The sequence below is a fragment of the Humulus lupulus genome, chromosome X (genome assembly GCF_963169125.1).
Source record: "Humulus lupulus chromosome X, drHumLupu1.1, whole genome shotgun sequence".
NCBI lineage: Eukaryota > Viridiplantae > Streptophyta > Magnoliopsida > Rosales > Cannabaceae > Humulus > Humulus lupulus.
In genome coordinates, this window is record NC_084802.1 from 188968223 (window position 1) to 188987701 (window position 19479).

The window sequence follows — 19479 nt, forward strand, 5'->3', positions numbered from 1 at the left end:
TTTTTCTAATTTATTAATAATAATAATAATAATAATAATAATAAACATTTATTCAAATTAATTTTTTTTATTCAAACATAAAAAGATTTACAAAAATATATCTTAACGCCACATATAATTACATTTGAATTCTAATTTGATTTGTTTAAGCTTTTTATTTAAATGATATATATTTGTAATTTGTCCATATATATATAAATTAGAGTCAAAATGTGATATGACACTTTAAAATATCTTCAAACTACTTTATCTTTTTTCTATTTTTTCCCCATTTTTTATTCAACTTTTTCTAATGTATGGTTATTAATTAATATTTTATGATAATTTATCTTTTATGGTCCAAAAAACTAACTATATAGATAAATTTGTTTTGGAAATTGTTAGACTCTTATCCGTGTAATTAAAAGTAAAATAAACTTGAGCAAATATAAGAATTAATTATTATTTTTAATATGCCTATTTATCTACAATACGGGTGACATAAAATACCAAATGAATTTTTCGCAAGCATTTATCGTGGGTGAAGATTCAAACTCCCTATCTATATGAATGAACTTCGAAATTTAAAGTAACAACATGATTTTGCACTATAATACATATTATTGTAAATATTTTTTTTTAGTTCGCAAACTAAAAAATCATAGAATACCCACTATGTAACATTTACATGTAATTACTAATTTTTTTGTATTTCATTTATCAGTTTACAAATAAAAAATAATCAGATAAAATGTTGATATATATAAAAAAAAAACAAAAACTAATAAAATCTGCGTTAAAAGATATAGTCGTGAAAAAAAATACATATCGCGACATTATGGAATGAAGGAGACCCAATTTAGTGCAGCGTGGCTTGAATTGGGCTGATATGGGCTGGATACTGAAAGTTGCTGGGTAGGCCACCATGGATAAGATGGGCTTCGGTTCTCTCTTTCCAACTAATTAATTTGTGAAACACCACTTTTTTCCTCAATTAATCATTTTTACCACTATATATATAGATTTATTAACCACTTTTCAAAAAGCAATACTATATAAAATATTGGTTAAAATTTACAAATAAAAGACTTAGAATGTTATTTTTTTAAAAAATAAATTAAATTTAATAAGTAAAAGTGGTATATAAAATAAAAAACATATGCATATTGTTACAAACTTGAATTATAACATGCCATATTGATAATACTCTCCTCTCCTCTCCTCTCCTCTCCTCTCTCTCTCTTTCTCCTCAACATTTTATTTTTTATCATTAAAAATCTTTTCAATGATTTTTTTTATTATTATTTAACTACTTTTTGTGCACTCATGTCTCTCTTAGAATAAACTCTCACCACCACAAAATATCTATTTTCTTTTCGTACAAAGTAAAGTGAGATATAACTTTAAGTATTGTCATAATTGTCTTTGGATAACCATCATGGATAGGATATGGATATCCACAAGTAAAAATTAATATAATTATAATTCAATAACTATTATGTGAAAAAAAAATTAATAGCATGATTAAACAATAAGACTGATAATATAGCCATCCTCGATAACTGTTTAATTTATTTTATGATGGAATGTAAATAAGAATCGAAATTGGTCACACCATTGGTAACTTTAGTATATAACATGGTATTTAATTCGGTTACTTTTGGCACATAGATCATTAATAAAAATTAAATTGATAGCAATTAAATTACTTGATAAATTATGATAATATTTCGTATTATTAGTGCGTATAATTTCGAATATGGTTAATCATTTCTATACACGAGAAGATCATCCAGGTAACTTGTTTAGAATCTAACTAGTTTTTTTTTTTCTTTTGAAAGGGAAGGAATCTAACTAGTTTAATAACAACTAAAAGCGAACAAAGCAAACTAAAAAACCTCAACACGCAAATACTTGCCAAGCTGAAGACGTCGTTCTCCAGTTCCCAACAGTCCTGAAAAATAATCTAACTCTAACTGCCCCACATAAGGTAAACAAAGCTTTCTGTCTTCTTGTCCCATAGCCAGAGCTGACACTTGTGCAAGTGTAAACGCTCCAGAGCTAGACATAGGCCTAAATTCTCATTTGGTTCTGTAGTAGAATCAATCTGCTTTTTATTATAATACTAAGACAAAAACTTCAAATTCTCACAATACGAAACAACCCAACTTCCATCCTATGATCACATATATATTCAGTTCCTCCAACATTTGACAACATTTCCCAATAGCTTTCATCCCATCAAAGCTAGCTACCCTCGTAGCCATTGAGCTCAAGCTTAACTAGTCATTTTACACCCTTAATCCCAAATTGAACCTGTATAAATATCCACTACAAAAAACTGGGCATATACCGAGAACAAAAGTCGTCGGTAGAAGCCCGAATGTTCTCGGTACAACTTCTACCGACAACATGTCCTCGGTAGAAGGTTCTTGGTACATCCTCGTCGGTAGAGGAAAACTTCTACTGAGGACATTGAATATGTTCTCGGTATAGATTGTAATGAGGAAAAATATTCTGATATAGAGTTGACAATATCGTCGGTAAAATCTGTCCAATTTTGTCATATAGATGGGCTATACTGAGGACAGATTTTTTTTAATGTGCAATGTTTATTCATTCATATATTTATTTATTGATTTAATTTGAATTAAATATAAAAAAATAAATTAAAATTATAACACTTACATTAAACATATAAATAAAAATATAAGAGTATGTTTGCTCAATCAAAATAAAGTGTTGCCATAAACATGAAAATGTAATAGTCCATAGTAATAAAACTCATGCATAAGTCCTACTGACTCGGTGCTCCAACATCGGGATCATCAGGTGGTGGTGGGGCACATTGAAATCCCGGGGTGATACAATGAGTCTGGATGTGCTCTTCTAATTGTCGAACACGCTATCTCATCTCTAGTTTGTGGAAGATCAATAGTAAATGTAGTTCGGTCCCTTATGTTAATGATACATCCATATCATTTCTAGTGGCCACATCATTTTCCAAAGATAGTTTGTACCAAAGATAAGTCATCATCTTCAAGCGCACTCGAAACTGGTGTGGAACTCTCAGTATCAATTGTCTGTGTTTGCTGTGTGTCATGAAAGGCACGCAATTCCACCTATAATACAATATATAATGTAATTATGCATTGTAAACAAACAATTAAAATTTTGAAAAATATTTTATAAAACTTAACGTACCCAAGTTTTTTTGGCTGTTTCTGTCCCCCACCGTGTGTCTGATTTATGGTGAGTATCCATCCAGCTATCCGGATCAGCTCAAGTTGTCTAGTCTCTAAATTGCGCTCACATACATTTTTTTGTAAAAAAATAATAATTAAATGTAAATAAGAAAAACAAACTTAAAAAGAATTAATTAACTAACTTTTTATAGCGCAGCACTAGGATTGATTGAGAACCTCCGTAGCTAAGCTATTTTAGTTTCTTCCTATTTTCCTTGTTGACCCCAGAATGTTTCTGTAAAAAGTTTCTGTTAGTAATATATTTAATTAAGAGAGTTAAGTTTAGCAAGAAATTAATACCATAATTTCTGGACGTTGGAAAAATTCAACCACTTCGTATCTGTGCAACCACCATAACGATTTTCTGGCCCATTAATCGTTAAATGTTCTTTAATATCATACTTCCAATCAGAATACTTTTTAGCGGATGATGTATCAATGCCTCTCAAGATCCCAGGCATGTGCCCTTGTCCATATCTGGTACGCCCGATATCAAACAAATCATCCTAAATTACAAACATTTATTAGTAAATATGATATATAATTAAAAAGAATTAACATAAATACAGAAATTACTTACCTTCAGATGTGCAAGTATTCTTTGTTTCGAGACATTTGATACTTTTGACCATTGAGGACAGTCTAGATCTGTGTACTGTCGAACAAATAATCCCAGCTTTCTTGATAAATTTGAGTTGTAATCTTTGATCTCTTTATATGTTCTCCCTCGCACGTCTCACTCAAGAGGGAGAGGACGCCCGAACTCTTCCCTTTTTTCCTGCGTGTTCAATCCTTTGTGGTGTCCACACTTGTTTGGAGGCGTTATTGTATGCAAATTTAGTATTTTAAAATTAATATGTATTAACTGTTAAAATTTAAGGAGTGTATCAATGTGTAATGTATTATCTTATTTACCATCAGCTGGGAAATCTGACGGTCCACGTGAAGGATCGCATCCTCCACCATCACCCCCGTGAGATCGAGCAATAACGTCAGCCATATCTGTCAAACTAAACGATATTAAAATTAGATTTTTACTAAACATAATAACTATAGTCCACATCAAAGTTGCTCGAAGAGTGAATAAACTACCATCGATTGCATCTCGAGTTTGTACACTGGTCACCCATAATTCTTTTAACTCATCAATCAATGATTTTAAGAAAATATCAAAATCTTTTCCTGTCGAATGAGGTTCCGGAATTAATAAGCTCAACATGAAATTAGTTTCCCTCATGCACAATCATGGTGGCAAGTTATATGTCGTCAACACAACCGACCACATACTATAAGAAAGACTCATATTACCAAAGGGATTGAATCCATCTGCAGCCAATCCAAGGCACACATTCCTGGGTTCCATTGCAAACGTTGGATTATTTCGGTCAAAGTCCTTCCAAGCTTTCTCATCAGCAGGATGACGCAATACACCATCTTCTTTTATACGTTGCTCGTGATGCCACCTAATATATTGAGCAATGTGCCTCGATGCATATTTTTGCATTAACCTAGGGGTTAAAGGAAAATAATGCATCACTTTATGAGGCACTTTCTTGCCATTGGTGTTCTTGTCCACCCAACGATACATTTGCTTTTTCTAGCATGTTCTTTCCAAAAACAGTGCGCAATCATGCTTGCAGACATGGATTGACTTGTAGCCCAATCCAAGCTTACGCAACAACCTTTTCACCGCATAATGAAATTTTGGAAGCTTATTTGGGGCTGGAAATGCATCATGTAACAACTCCAGCATTCCATCAAATATTTATTTCCCAACACTTTGAAATGCATCAACTTCACTAGGAAATTCAATGATGTGTAATTTTGACACCCGGGGAATAATGGAACCTCGATCTCAGCAAACAAATCATTATAATGTTGCCCACTCATGTAGTCTGTTGTAGGTATCTCTTGGTCGCGCTCAATCTCTTCATATTCGTCATTGTCATTTTGCATAACATCATTGAGAACATCCATCATTTCATCTTCATCATTTTGATCTATCACTTTCCTCATTGGTATTATTTCATCTTCACCATGCCAATGCTAATTGGTATATTTCCGTAGAAAACCATTTATAAAGAGATGATTTACTAATACATTAATCATCTGAAATTCAACGTTGACACACCTCCTACACGGACATTTCACCAATCCCTTTGAGTCAACGCACTGCCTAGCTTTCTAGAGAAAATCCATCACACCAGCCTCATACTCATCAGATAATCGATCTGTCAAATTAATCCAACTCTTGTCAATCAACATTGTATGAGTGTAGCATTGCACGTAACACTTATAATCAAACTTACAATCAATTTGTGTGTGTGTCCTAATTCAGAGAGATGCAAATTTAAGAGTCTTCAATGACTCACCCTCTACGAACGGGTCTAAGGTTTCTTGTGATGAACACTAATAAAATAAAAAATTATCACTAGGTGATAATATCACACTATCATATCTTTGGTAATAATTTATTCTTACCAAAGAAAAACAAATTTGATTAAATATTGTTTTTATAATGTCTTATGCTCTTTGAAGTTAATTATGTTGTTTTATGATATCTAACTGTAATATATTTGAGTGTAAATATTATTAAAATTATTTAAATTTGACATATTTTTTCTAACTTCAAATATTAATTTTAATTTTAATTACAATTAATAATTAATCTTTTACAATTAAATTAATTTTAATAATTATTAAGATTATGTTTAAAATTGATTTTCTAATAATATATTTGTTAATTTTATTTAATCAGAACTAACAAATATTATTTTTTTACATATTAATTCAGTATTTATTACTTATCAATTCACTATTTATTAAATTAGAAATTTTATTGAGTATTTTTAATTTTATAAAAATTAGGCAGCATAACGACTGTATTTTCATGTATCCCAAATTTTAAAAAACCTACAAATAACACATAAAAAAAATATCCACTTCTAGAACATACACAAAGCAATACAAATACATTGTAAATGACTATAAAATTTATAATTATTAGTCTGAATTTTATTAATTATTCAATTTTCTATTCAAAATATCACAATTCTACTAAAAATTAACAACAACAACAAAGCATCAATATTCATAAAATCTATTTTTTTTACTACTAACATAACAAAACAAAAAAATTAACAACAACAACATACTAAATTTAGCACCCAAAAATTAACACACATTATTTAATCAAATCTTAAAAATGAACACTCGAATGTTATAATTTAAATCTAACTAAACTCCAATCTAATTTTTATCATTTCAAATATTCCAAATTAACATTCAAATATAACTAAACTAAAATCATATTTTTATTTAATTAGCAATATAAATAAATATATATTACCAAATGTAGGAAAAAAGATAAAAAAAATAAAAGAAAATCAAAACAATTACCAATAGAGTTATTCTTATGGTTTTGTAAACACCAAATACCAATTTAAAACCCTAAAAACAAACAAAATCACAACAAATTTTTGGATTAAAATTTATACAAAAAAATTGAAAAATTTCAAAGAAAAAATAAAAACATACATTCAAATGTATCCCAATCCTCCCGAAGATGGCTGTAAACTTCAAATCGTCAACTGGAATGAGAAAATCGCACCTAGAAAACCTTAAAACAAAAAAAACCCCAAAACAAAAAAATAGGTTAGAAAGTTATAGAAATATATATATATATATATATATAACTTAGAGAAATAGATATTACCTTCAGAAATAGAGAAGAAAACTGAGTTTGGTAAGAGATTTAGCACTTGGAAGTGAGATTTTAGTAAGAGAGAGAGAGAGTTGGAGTTTAGTGAGACAGAGAGGTTGCAGGAGAGAGAGAGAGAGTGTGTTTGTCGAGAATGGGAAGAAGAAGGGGTCTGTTCGCTGGGTATACGCTAAGACCCTATACCGAGACTAAGTATAGGAACTTAATATTTTCCCACCCGCGAACATCTCCCGCCTTTGTGAAAATACATGTACCGAGGACATGTTCTCGGTTTTTGTCCTCGGTACTACCTACTTTTTTTGTAGTGATATAGGGTGTTATCCCTACCTAATGAATTATAATGTGTCATCTTCTTCCTAATATATCCTTAATGTGGATGGTATCACTCTCTAGCTGCTCATAATTTTTTTATTTATTTTGTTAACTTCCCACAACAAAGAATCATCTTCGCATGCTTATTAGTTCATATTTGATCCTCTTCATTGCTTTTCCCAAATTCAGAAACAAAGCCCACCTTACCGAGAAACTATACCCACATTTTCTTCAACCAAGCCTCTACACATCCTTATTTATTCTTTAAAAAATATATAATTATACCCTTATAAATTATTTAAATACCTACTTCCACTTACACCCATGTGATTTTTTTGTCGGGTACGCCCATGTGATTTCAATAATACCAAATTACATTATTATATTTTACCAAATAATAATAAAAACTCCTACTAATATTTTTTAATCAAAATTAATTTTAAGTAGACAATGATACCTTCCTTTTATTCACTTGAAATTATTTTTTATTTAAAAATATTTTATAAAATAATTAAAAGATTTTATTTAAATAAAATACAATGTTTTTAAATTTTTGTTAGTTTAACTTATGAATAACACAAATACTCTGTAGAATCACTCCAAAATTAATATGAAGAACCGAAAAAAAAAAAAAGCATAAATACACAAGCCTATAGGATTCACAGTCTTTACAAACATTACAGTTTAGAAAAGGTATTTTTTAATTTATTTTTTGTTAATCATTTTCTTTTTATTTATATTTATTTTATACAATCTCTTGTATTTCAAGATATGTAGAGATTGGATGTCCTATTCGGATCCCAGAGACATGGCTTAGAACTCATTATAGGTCAGGTACCAAATGGGTTCACAGGACATGAATAATAACTATGTAAGTATATTTATATATTTTTACATTTTTCACTTTGTTTATTTAAAAGTTTTTAATATTGATATTCCAAATTATATGAAACAACGTAAGTTGATGGAGATGCGTGAGATCAGCAGCCACTAACTTCCCGAAATTCGTTAGCGCTGCATGCAGCTGAAGACGATGATGTCACCCTTGTTGAATCGGTGTTTGGAAAGCACCATGTCTATTAGACGGGATATGATCATAAGCTTAGCTCGAGGACACAACGAACAATGATAGTTGTACTTCCTTCTCCTCTACCTACTACGTACTGAGGCAATGCAGGAGCTAGGCTAGCTGCATAGCCTCGAGATTTGGTTCTTCTCAACAACCAACATCTTTACACGATCAAGATCTTTAGACATCAAGGCAATAGAAAGAATGATCTTGTTTATGTATTTTATTGTTAGGACATATTTTTATATTAATTAACAAATTTTGTAAACTAAGTTATTTATATATATATTTTTTTTTATCCAATTTTTATTTTTATAATTTTTAATATTGAGAATTACAAATTCTTAGCTGAATAACTAAATCAAAATTATTATTAAAAAAAATTAACAATTAATGTCGTTGCTATTGGTCTCGTATGTCGTCACTGGAAGTCAATGAATTAATATCGAAAATTATGAGAATTTCTAGCCATAAAACTGAAACGTATAGTGGGACATATTTGTTCTCATCTCTATAACGAGATCTCTTGTGTTGTCGGTGGAATCTAAAATAAAGGTTGTAACGACGATTTGTATCCAGTAATGACGTGAGATCTGATTTTAAATTCAAATCAAACAACTCAAATAGTTTTAGGCACCATACGGTAGGTGCCTTAATTGGCAATATTGTTATAAAAAATTGAGAAAGCAATATTGTTAATTTATTTTATCCTTTTTTTCCTATAGCAATGACAGTCGAAATAAAGATAGAGATGGCTGACTTTGTTGTTGAGAATATTGATACAACACTCAAATCCATATCAACTTATGATATTCTATTTCTTTCAAGTTTTTCTTCAATTTCTTGCCATTATATACCTTCCCATGATATTTCAAAAAACACACATATATATAGTCTTATTATGAGGAGGGGCGCATGATATAATAATAGGCGTTATTAGACGAGGCTAATAAACACTCTAGGAAAACAAGCCTACAACAACGACAATTATAGTGGGCGTCGTTGTAGGATTTTAAGGACGACATGTTATCGTAGTAGAGTTTATTTACTGCGATGATCATGACGTCGCAGTAGGATACTTACAAAACTTTTTTTTAGAAAAAAAAAAAAATCGGACTCTATTGTGACGACGTGTCGTTTCTGTAGGTATTTTCAAAATAAAAAAAAAATTGAATTTTGGACCTACAGCGACGTCCTTTCTATAGTTTTTTTTTTAGAATTAAAAGGATAATTGAATTTTGAGACCTACAGCCACGACATGTTGTCTATGTAAGTCATTTTCATTTTTTTTAAATTTTGGACCCGATAGCTACGACATGTCGTCTCTATAAGTATTTTTCGAAATAAAAAAAATTCAGCAATTTTTTTTCTAAATGAAATTATAAATCTAACCAAATCATATTATATTAACACATACTTAATAACTTAATATTTTCAACACTCATAAATAATTAGAAATATAATATAAATTAATTTCTAACATAAAAAAAGTACACCATATATAGGAACACATATATATAAATCCAAATAAACTTTCAAAACTAACATTAAAAACCATAGTATATACCAACACATATATAAATCCACACTTATTTGAAAACAAAACACAAATAAACACATTTAACCAACATATATTCAATATCAATCATATAACACATATATATATAACCTAACATATAAATTACAATCCAATCAACAATAAAAACAAAGTACACTATCTATACTAAATATATATAAATTTACACAATCAAACACACACATGCAATTTGATTTTTTGTTTTGAAAAAAAAACACTATATAAAATTATAAACATGCATACTAAGATTCTATTAACACCTAAAAAACAATGCAAATATCAAACTTTCAATACATCTATAAAAAAAACATGCACAAACACATATATAAACTATAATCTACAATGCCAATTCAAAAACATTCTTATCATCTAAAATTAACAACCTAACTAATAAGAATTCAAATTTTTTTATCATCTAAAATTTTTAACATACATACAATCTAAAATTCAATAATTATTAAAAAAAATTAACATGAAATTAATTTTCTAACCTAGAACATATACATTTATCTATTTCATAAAGATAGACAAATTTGAAAAAAAATATATACAATTTATAAAATTAACAAAACGAAAAATTATTAAATATCAAACATAATATAAACACATAATACTAATACTATCATACAACAAAGTTATACATTTAAAAATTAAGAAAAATACCCACACCCAATGGAGATCCAACAACATAGATAGGAGACAACCAAAGCTTCAAAAAGTTCAATAAAAAAAATCTAAAACAAACACAAAATCAAACATAATGAAAACATTATCATAAAATAAATAGTTACAACTAAAAAATAAAAACAATCCCTGAAAAAATCAGTGGAGACAAAGCATTCCACCCATAATATCTTGACCAAAAAATCTAAAAAGAGAAAAAAAATTAAAACCCTCATTTTTTAAATAAAAAATACTGAAAAAAAAACCTTACTTTTTCAGTAGCATAAGATGATTACATTCATTGAGGAGACATCAAAGGCTTGTGGATGAGGCGAAGGGGACCTAAGCTGATGTCCTTTGCTGAAAATGGCGAAGGGGACGCTTTTTCATCTTTGAAATTTGAGAGAAAATGAGAGAAGAAGACGACCCAGCTGGGTTATGTCCTACAACACTGTCGTCGCAATAGAGCAAACAAATGTCATCTCAGTAGTTGAAACACACAAATTTCATTAATGAAAATAATAGAGAGTTCCCAAAATTTAATTTTTAGTGCTAAATTATTATTATTATTAATAAATAATAAATAATTTTGGAGCAGGATATTCCCTCCAAAAAAAATTAGAGATCTATTGCGACGACATGTCGTCTCTATAAGTCAAGAAATTTTGAACATACAACAACGATATGTTCTTCCTGTAGGTCTTTAATAATAATTAAAAAATTAAAAAAAATCTAAATTTTTTTGTTTTATGTGTTCTATTGCAACGACATCATTGTCGTCGCAATAGATCTCGTCGCTATATAGGGTCAATTTATTGTAGTGAAAGTCCAAAAAATCAAGTGTTTAGTCCTCAATATCTAACTATCTAGGCCTCCATGTTCAGCCATTCTGTACTATATAATGATAATCGACCCCATTCATTTATGAGCTACTAGATTGTGTGACTTGAATTTTTTTTAAAATAGGCCACTACATACTGCTGACTAAAACATTGAAAATACAATTTTTTTAATTGATTAAAAGACAGTCGAGAGTAGAAAATAAATAAACAACTAAAAAGACAATAATTAAGGGAAGAACCAACAAAAACTAGGAAGTAGTACTCAAGGTAACTGAATTGTCTTCTATTTACAACATAGCTAAGATACATATTGGTTGGTTAGGGACTATGTGGAGATGTCAATAACTTAACATGCACACCCATATCATCTTCCATGTGATGAAAGAAAAGATCTAAAGAAAACTAAAAAAAGAATTCCATTTGAGCTAATTGAAATAGGGTTTTGGAGATTCAAAACAAGAGTTGGAATTGAAAGTATTATGGCTTTTCAGCAAGTAGGCCACCAAACTTTATTTTTTTTCTTCCCCTTTAAATTCCACTCTCCCCAACAAGGACTACAAAGCTCTTTGCCTTTTGGATTTTTGCAAGATTCACTTGATCCAAGGCATCTAAAAATCTAATGATATTTGCCTTATTAAAGAATAATACATTAATTCTTCTTTTTGTTTGTGAAAATTAAAAAAAAGAAAAAGAAAAAAAAAAGGGTTTAGTGCCATATGATTGTCTTCCTCCCAACATTTCCGCATGAGATTCTATATACCATGATTGGTTTTGACTGCTTTTTCTTCTATGGAAGATCTTATTTTTGACTCTGATAGTCCCATCTTTTTCTGGTAGGTTGTGAAATTCAAGGGTAGTCTTTCACAAATATAAAAGTCATACATGAAACAACAAAGTAAAAGTAAAAAATAATAATATGCAAAGATGAAAGAACAAAGATATATACATATATATTTACAGAGAGAGAGAACTCCATCATGGCTAGTGCAAAGTATATATATATGTGTAGTTACTATCTAAGAACAACTTATATGAAATCACCCAACATTTTTTTTCCAAGTCTTCATTTTTTTTTTCCTGATCGTAAAATATATAAAAATTGTGTTTTGGTTATTAGTGAAAGTAACATTTTTTTTTAATTAATAGATCATTATTAAGGACAAAAAGCATGCTTATATTGTAGTGTGTGTTGTAGTCACGTTAAAACCACTTAATTTCTCTCTTTAATTTTTTTATTTTTTGCTTTTATTATGAAGTGGTGGCTGGTCTGCAGTCACACCAAAGTGCTTAATCCGAGGTTTTCAACTTTTTTTTTTTTCCTTCAGAAAATTTTCATTTTTACGTTAAAAAAAAAGAGAGAAATGTATAATTAAGTCAAGAGCCAAAGCGCGTACATGTCATTATAATTTGTGCTAATCAGATCAATCACTCGCAAACTTTGCAGCCTATAAATGGGGTCTTTTTTCCCTAGAAAACAACAATAATAATATTCCATTTTCTATAAATTGTAATGTTTTTGGTCAAATTTAAAAGAAAAACAATATTAATTCTTATGACTATAATAATTAGCATGGAAGCTAGAGCTATTTGGTAACATATTAATATCATTAGGAAAAGTAGTTTTATTTTTCAGGTGAAATTTTAGTGTCCCCGCTAGGTCTCGAAAAGTTTCAAACTGTTGATGATGGTAAACTCACTAACATGTCATTATTTAACCACCTTTGCTGAATCAAAAGTAAGAACAAAATAATGAGACTAAAACTACTTTATTTTTTTTGTGGTTGTGGGGAGCAAAATCAATTCCCAAACAGGCAAATAATCATGAAGTTTCATTGAAAGAGATGGGACACCAAAAAACAGAAAAAGTATGAATTTTACAAAATAAATAAATATAGTAAAAAAAAAAAGGTTATATTAGGACTTCACCGCACCCAGAATTTGGTTTGTATTTACAAAAAAAACTCCTTGCTAGTTCTATGTATTGGTTTGGGAAAGTTAAGTTGTTGTTGTTGGGATATTTTTGGGTAATGGAAATCGTTACAAAGTTATATATAAATGAAAGACTAGTTGAAGACGAAAATGACACGAAATGGAACACAGAGAAATGAATAATGACATCCTTCTCAAAATTATAAATGAGTAGAAAAACATGTAAGAAGAGAAAAGGGTCATAATAATGCATGGCTCTCGAACACTAATTACTTCATAATCGCAAAATCATGGGGGAAAAACATATTGGGTGAAGAAGGGTCAATTTATTTCCCACATTTACTGTCGTGATAGTGACTAACCAAACGGTCTAAATTATCGAATTGGTAAGTTTGAGAAATCATGAGCATGCTAGTTGATTAGATGTTTTAACAAAAGTAATTGCTTAAAAATTACCCCTCAAAACCCTAGAGAGAGAGAGAGAGAGCATCTACCATATAAGATATATAAGACTATTTGGACCATGTTAAGAGTGTTTACCATTTAGACTATTTAAACCGAACACGAGGGAAGTAGATTACGCTCGTGAACTTGTCTGTTTTTTGGTCCAAATAACTAATGAGAGTTGGTTTATGCACCTACGAGCAAGACCTACCTACTTAAAACATTTTATAGCAGTATTATGTCTTAATTAATAATACTTAAAATAAGAATAAACTAATTGTTACTAGAGCCAAGTAGGTTTAATCAGTAGTTATCCCATGGTAAGTTTCAAGCCAAATAAAAAAAAAGTTATCCACTTCCACTGCTAGTTTTAAAGATAATGCAGTATTGCATAGAAGAGGATGAACATGCGTAGTAGTGTATTATCATAGCGAGAGAGAGAGAGAGAGAGAGAGAGAGAGAGATGTGCTCTGTCTTTCTTTCTTTCTTTCTTTCTCTTTTAGGGTGTAAAAGGAAAAAGAGATGTGACTCTTGCATCATTAAAAAACCCACTCAATCGCATTCAGTGTCTATTTTTATTTTATTTTTTTCATTATCAAACAGATGAGGCTATATCTCAAAACAAAAAAGCTTTGTCCGAGTTGAAATATGAACCCAGAACCCCTTTCAAACCCAACATTTCAAAAAGTTATTTTCTCTCTGTCTTTCTCCTTTTATTTCTTTTTCAATTTTCTTTGTCAGTTTCTTTAAATTGCTCTGAACATGAAAAACAATGTAGATATATAAATCCAACACAAGTAAGAGAAAATAAAGGAAACGAGAATTCACACTGGTCCTTAATAATGCAAACCTTGGCTCTTAAGATTTTCATTTAAAAACAACAACAACAATAATAATAAGACTATCATGTTACCATTTTTTTAACGTGATATTTCTGTAACTGTCAAAATTCTTGACACAAGAGTTCCAATACAAGAAAGTTGCTTTTTCATGGCCATTTTTTTTTCCAGAAGAAGCCAGTGTTGAGACTTGAGAGCAAGTAACAAGTAGTCGTCACTAGAGAATGTACAAAAGTGAATAAGTCATATATTTTTCTTAGATACCCTAATCTAAAAGCAAAGTCACTTCTATACTGACAAATATTGAAAGAAGAAATAAGAAAAAGACAGAGAAAAAATGGTGCTCCTGACACCCCAAGTGACGTTTGCGCCTTGACTTAAATGCATGAGTATAACCGTGTATTTATAAACAAATAAATAAAATTTGTCATTTTCCTATTCCCATTTGAATACTGTTTTTTGTTGAATTAATGCACTCTGTTTTCTCTGTAAAATTATGAAAACCTTCACATGAGTATTTGCAAGTTTGTTCTTTTAACAAGGATATTTGATTGAGCATAGAAATATAGATTAATAATGATATATCATGCATTACATTGTGATGTACAGAGTGGCTAGCAGCAACATTATAAAATTTGGTTACTCGGAAAAGGTTGTTCCTAAAATGGAGTCAAAATACTAGTACTAGGAATAAAGTAGTTTGATTTCTCAAAGAGGGAATGTTGGTTAAAATTAATAATCATCATCAGCTAAAAATGGCTAGTACGCAGAAGTTGAGCACAGCTCAATTGACCCGTAATGAATAAGCTCCTGAATCATCTGCTCAATGTGATCATCTTCTTCAAGAACCATGAACGACTGCTGAATTGGGTTATGGCTATTATTGATTTCACCAAGTTCCACTTTCACTTTCTTAACTTGTTGAGGGTTTGACCCGGGCCCTGCTTGAAACTCATTCTCTGCCGCCGGCATCAATCTCTTCTCCGGCGACTCCGAGATGGTTCCAGCGGGCTTTAGGGGAATGCCGGTGGCTGCTGTAGTGAAACTGGAGCTTGGTGGTTTTAGTAGAGGTTCTTGTTGAATTGAGTTAGAAGAAGCTTTGGTCATTTGCAGAGACGCCATGTAGCACCTATGGAGCTTAGCCGTGAGAGTAGCCGAGAGGAGCTTGGAAGCCGAAGACTGAGACGCATTTGGGTTGTAAGCGAAGTTGGTCCGAGCCCTCGGTCCGCACATGAGCCTTGCCGCTTCGTCATAGGCCCGGGCGGCGTCTTCCGCTGTTTCGAACGTCCCAAGCCAAATCCGAGTTTTCCTGTAAATAGAAACGAAAACGGTTAATTTCAATAATGGAATTCAGAAAACGTCTTCTTTTTTTGGTCTTGACAGGAAGAATTGATAATAACGTTCGTGTGTTTTAGAAACCTGGGTCGACTTACAATAATGGGTGACGAATCTCCGAGACCCAAGAGCCCCAGTGCCTTTGTCGGACGCCTCGGTATCTCTGTTGAGGTCTGGCCATTGTTGTTAATTGTTTTGGAGATAAAACTTTTATTTAAATAAACGTTTCTTTGTTTTCGGAAAGTGTTTGTGAAAATGCCCGATCGAGAGAGTCTGAACAAGGAAGGTAGATAGTTGTGTTAGTGAAAGTTTGGGGGGAAGATGGGTTTATGTAGTTGGGGTTTGCAAACCTGTCAACCAATTTATGTGATTGGGACCCACTAAGATTTTTTAGTCTAATCTTCTTCTTTCTGTTTTCAGTTTTCATTTTCCTCCTTTGTCTATTAATAACCAGTTGGCGAGCTACTAGTACTAGCATAGGTATACAACAGAACCCCCAAAATTAAAAATATGTCAAGTGAAATTTCAAAATGGACCAAATTCAGTTCACATGAATATACTACAAAATACAATTTAGATTAAGGACAAAACAAACAATAAAAATTAGGTTAACATGTTGATTTATGCATAAACCATTTATTCTTCGGCAAAATCTAAGGTCATTGTCCAAAATAGATTCTTCATGTGAGTTTTGGTCTAAAGGCTCTAGATAACGACAATTAAACCATAGTTCCATATTTTTAAAAAGGAAACAAAAGAAGTAGTAGAACTATAAAAAAACAAAGGGAAAATTTATCTATTTTTTTTGCAGTTTTTGAAATAAGTTGATTAATGTGAGCATAATTAATTTGTTTAAGGAATCTTTTGAATTTCAGTTGCATGTTCCCAAACATAATTTATGGTCCTAGAATGATAAACAATTATGGTACAATTCGCAAATCAATATTTCATAATTATCTATCCATGGTGAAAAACTTTATAAAAAAAAAATTAATAGTAATTAACTGGATTCTATTAGTATCAATGAATCAATATGATTGAGTCAATACTTATTATAGGGGACGCATACTTGGACCACAATAATTACCCCTATCAATCCCAAAAAAAATCTCCTTCACTATTACGGCATCAATATTCAATAGAAAACAACTCGATCACTCTTTTTTTCTTTTTTCTTTTTGGTCACGCAGTCATGAAATTAGCAAACCTACAAAAACTAATAGTGATTTAAAATGAAATCATAGCAAGGTGCGCAACAGGGCACATGTGTTCTAATATTTTACAAATGGGATCACTTTCATGCGTTATTTTTTTTTATTATTATTATTATTAAATGTTTGGAGCTAGTGAAGTCATGGCCCGAAATGGGATAGTTTTTTTTTAGGTACTTTATTAGTTTTGGTCTGTTATTAAGGCAAGATTTTGTGAGAGATATGAGCGTGGAGGGTCATTGGCATGGCATGGCATGGCATATGATATTTGGTGTGGGAAATTGGGAATAAGTCATTTGGAGAAGACAAAGCAGCTTTCTTCGATCGATCGTCCTATCTTAGCCATGCCCCCATGTTTCCTTCGCCCTATTCTACAAACGTGTGGCCAAGAATAATTTATAACGCAAGGATTCGATTTTTGTCGTGGAAGATACATAGCCAATAAATCACTTAATTCTTATCTTATCTTCTCTTTTTGGTTAACAATGCTGTGTTAAAACCATAACAAACACGTCTTATATATATATATATATATATATTTCGTTTGATTTAATTGTTCTTCTTATATATAATAGCTAGTCATGAGTTTGGAGATTTGGTCCTCCTTAAAAACTTTATCAATTTTCTTGGTTGATTATTTATTTTGTCGCCCTATATAGACTAGATAGATCATCGATAGCGGGTATTTTTGACTAATTAAAATGGTTGCTTGTAACAAACACCTTACATATCTTACCTTGCACATGTATATGTTCCTGTATTATCACAAATTAATGGTTGATTATTTTGAATTTCTCTGCGATCCAACGCTCAACATTGAAATTGATGTTCTCACCAACACCAAGTAATCAATTCAATTCCGCTCCTATATATATATATATATATATATGTATGTATATTTATATCATCATTCTCGGACCCCTCTACCTAGTGATAGTATACCCTCATCAACTAATTATTACAACCTTATTATTAATCATATGCTGCAAATTTTAACATACAAGTTTTAAAAGTATTCGATTCTTCTTACCATCATTTCCAATATTATAGTGTGTGATGCTAATTATATCTATTTTCAAATTTCCATAATTATAATTCTCTAATGCTACTTATGACCAATAATTGACACACATCGACACACACAGTGGCGAATTCAGTTTTTTTTTTTTTTTTTTCAAATTAAGAGAGGATAAATGTAAAAACATATTTTTTTTAAAAAAAGGTTAAATTGTAAAAGAAATATTAAAAATTTGTGGACCCGCCACTATTGAATTATATAAATTGGAGATGAGTTAAGAGGTAAGTAAAATGTGATCAAGATTAACAACACTTGACAAACAATTATTATAGTTTATAAATATATAATTTTTTTTGACAAAATATCTTATATATATATATACTAGATACAAACAACGTGCAATATGCACGTTTGCTTAGTTTTATTTATAGAATTTATTAATTATTTTTATTAAATTTACATTAATGTCATATAAATTTCAAATAAATATCATATTTTAATTAAATAATTTATTTATTTTTGTTTAAGTTTATGTTGTTATAGTTTTTGAATTTGAAAGTGACAACAATAGATTATATTATATATTTAATGTAATATTAAATAATATACGTGGATTTTAAATTTAAGTTTCTTGCTAGTTTTAAAAAAAATAATAATTTGTTACTAATTCACAGTAAATTATATTATATATTTAATATAATATTATTATTGTTATCCCTGTTTTCCCCCAGGACGCGTGGCGTGACATGATGGGTACATGGGCTCCCTCAAAGAGATCCAGGCCCACCCTGAGCCAATGAACAAGGAAGAAAGTCATGATAGTCCCCGTCCATCTGGTCCGGGCCATCAGTAATGATCCCGGACAAGATGATCCCGGCCAAGGTGTCCCCCGTCCAGAATGATCCCGGGGCAAGATGGTCCCGGACAAGGTGCCCCCGTCCATATGGTCCAGGCCATCAGTTATGATCCCGGACAAGATGATCCCGGCCAAGGTGTCCCCGTCCAGAATGATCCCGGGCAAGATGGTCCCGGATAAGGTGTCCCCGTCCATATGGTCCGGGCCATCAGTTATGATCCCCGACAAGATGATCCCGGCCAGGGTGTCCCTGTCCAGAATGATCCCGGACAAGATGGTCCGGGCCATTAGTAAATGAATCTGGACAAGATGTCCGGGTAGGAAAAGTTTGGTCTTCCCTAAAGCAGACAGGTCCTCGAGAAACACAGAAGTTGGTCTCCTCAACTATGAACAAGAAGTTACGCATGGAGCGTACACTGTTCCTGGGAAATAGTGCTGCC

At 30.9% G+C, this 19479-nt stretch overlaps 1 protein-coding gene across 1 annotated transcript; it reads right to left on the reverse strand.

Moving 5' to 3' along the window:
• Positions 1–15165: 15165 nt before the first annotated feature.
• LOC133803383 (ethylene-responsive transcription factor ERF003-like) lies at positions 15166–16268 on the reverse strand. The gene is made up of 2 exons (XM_062241410.1): positions 16053–16268; positions 15166–15928 (listed from the first exon to the last, which is right to left on the reverse strand). Exons 1-2 carry the CDS (start codon positions 16133–16135, stop codon positions 15379–15381), a joined length of 633 nt encoding a protein of 210 aa, XP_062097394.1. The 5' UTR covers positions 16136–16268; the 3' UTR covers positions 15166–15378.
• Between the last annotated feature and the right edge of the window lie 3211 nt (positions 16269–19479).

Excerpts from the sequence above, each read along its gene's own strand:
- LOC133803383 (XM_062241410.1), bottom strand. The coding sequence starts at position 16,135 with ATGGCCAGACCTCAACAGAGATACCGAGGCGTCCGACAAAGGCACTGG. Across the intron at positions 15,929-16,052 it reads GAGATTCGTCACCCATTATT|GAAAACTCGGATTTGGCTTG; the intron begins GTAAGTCGACCC and ends TTCTATTTACAG.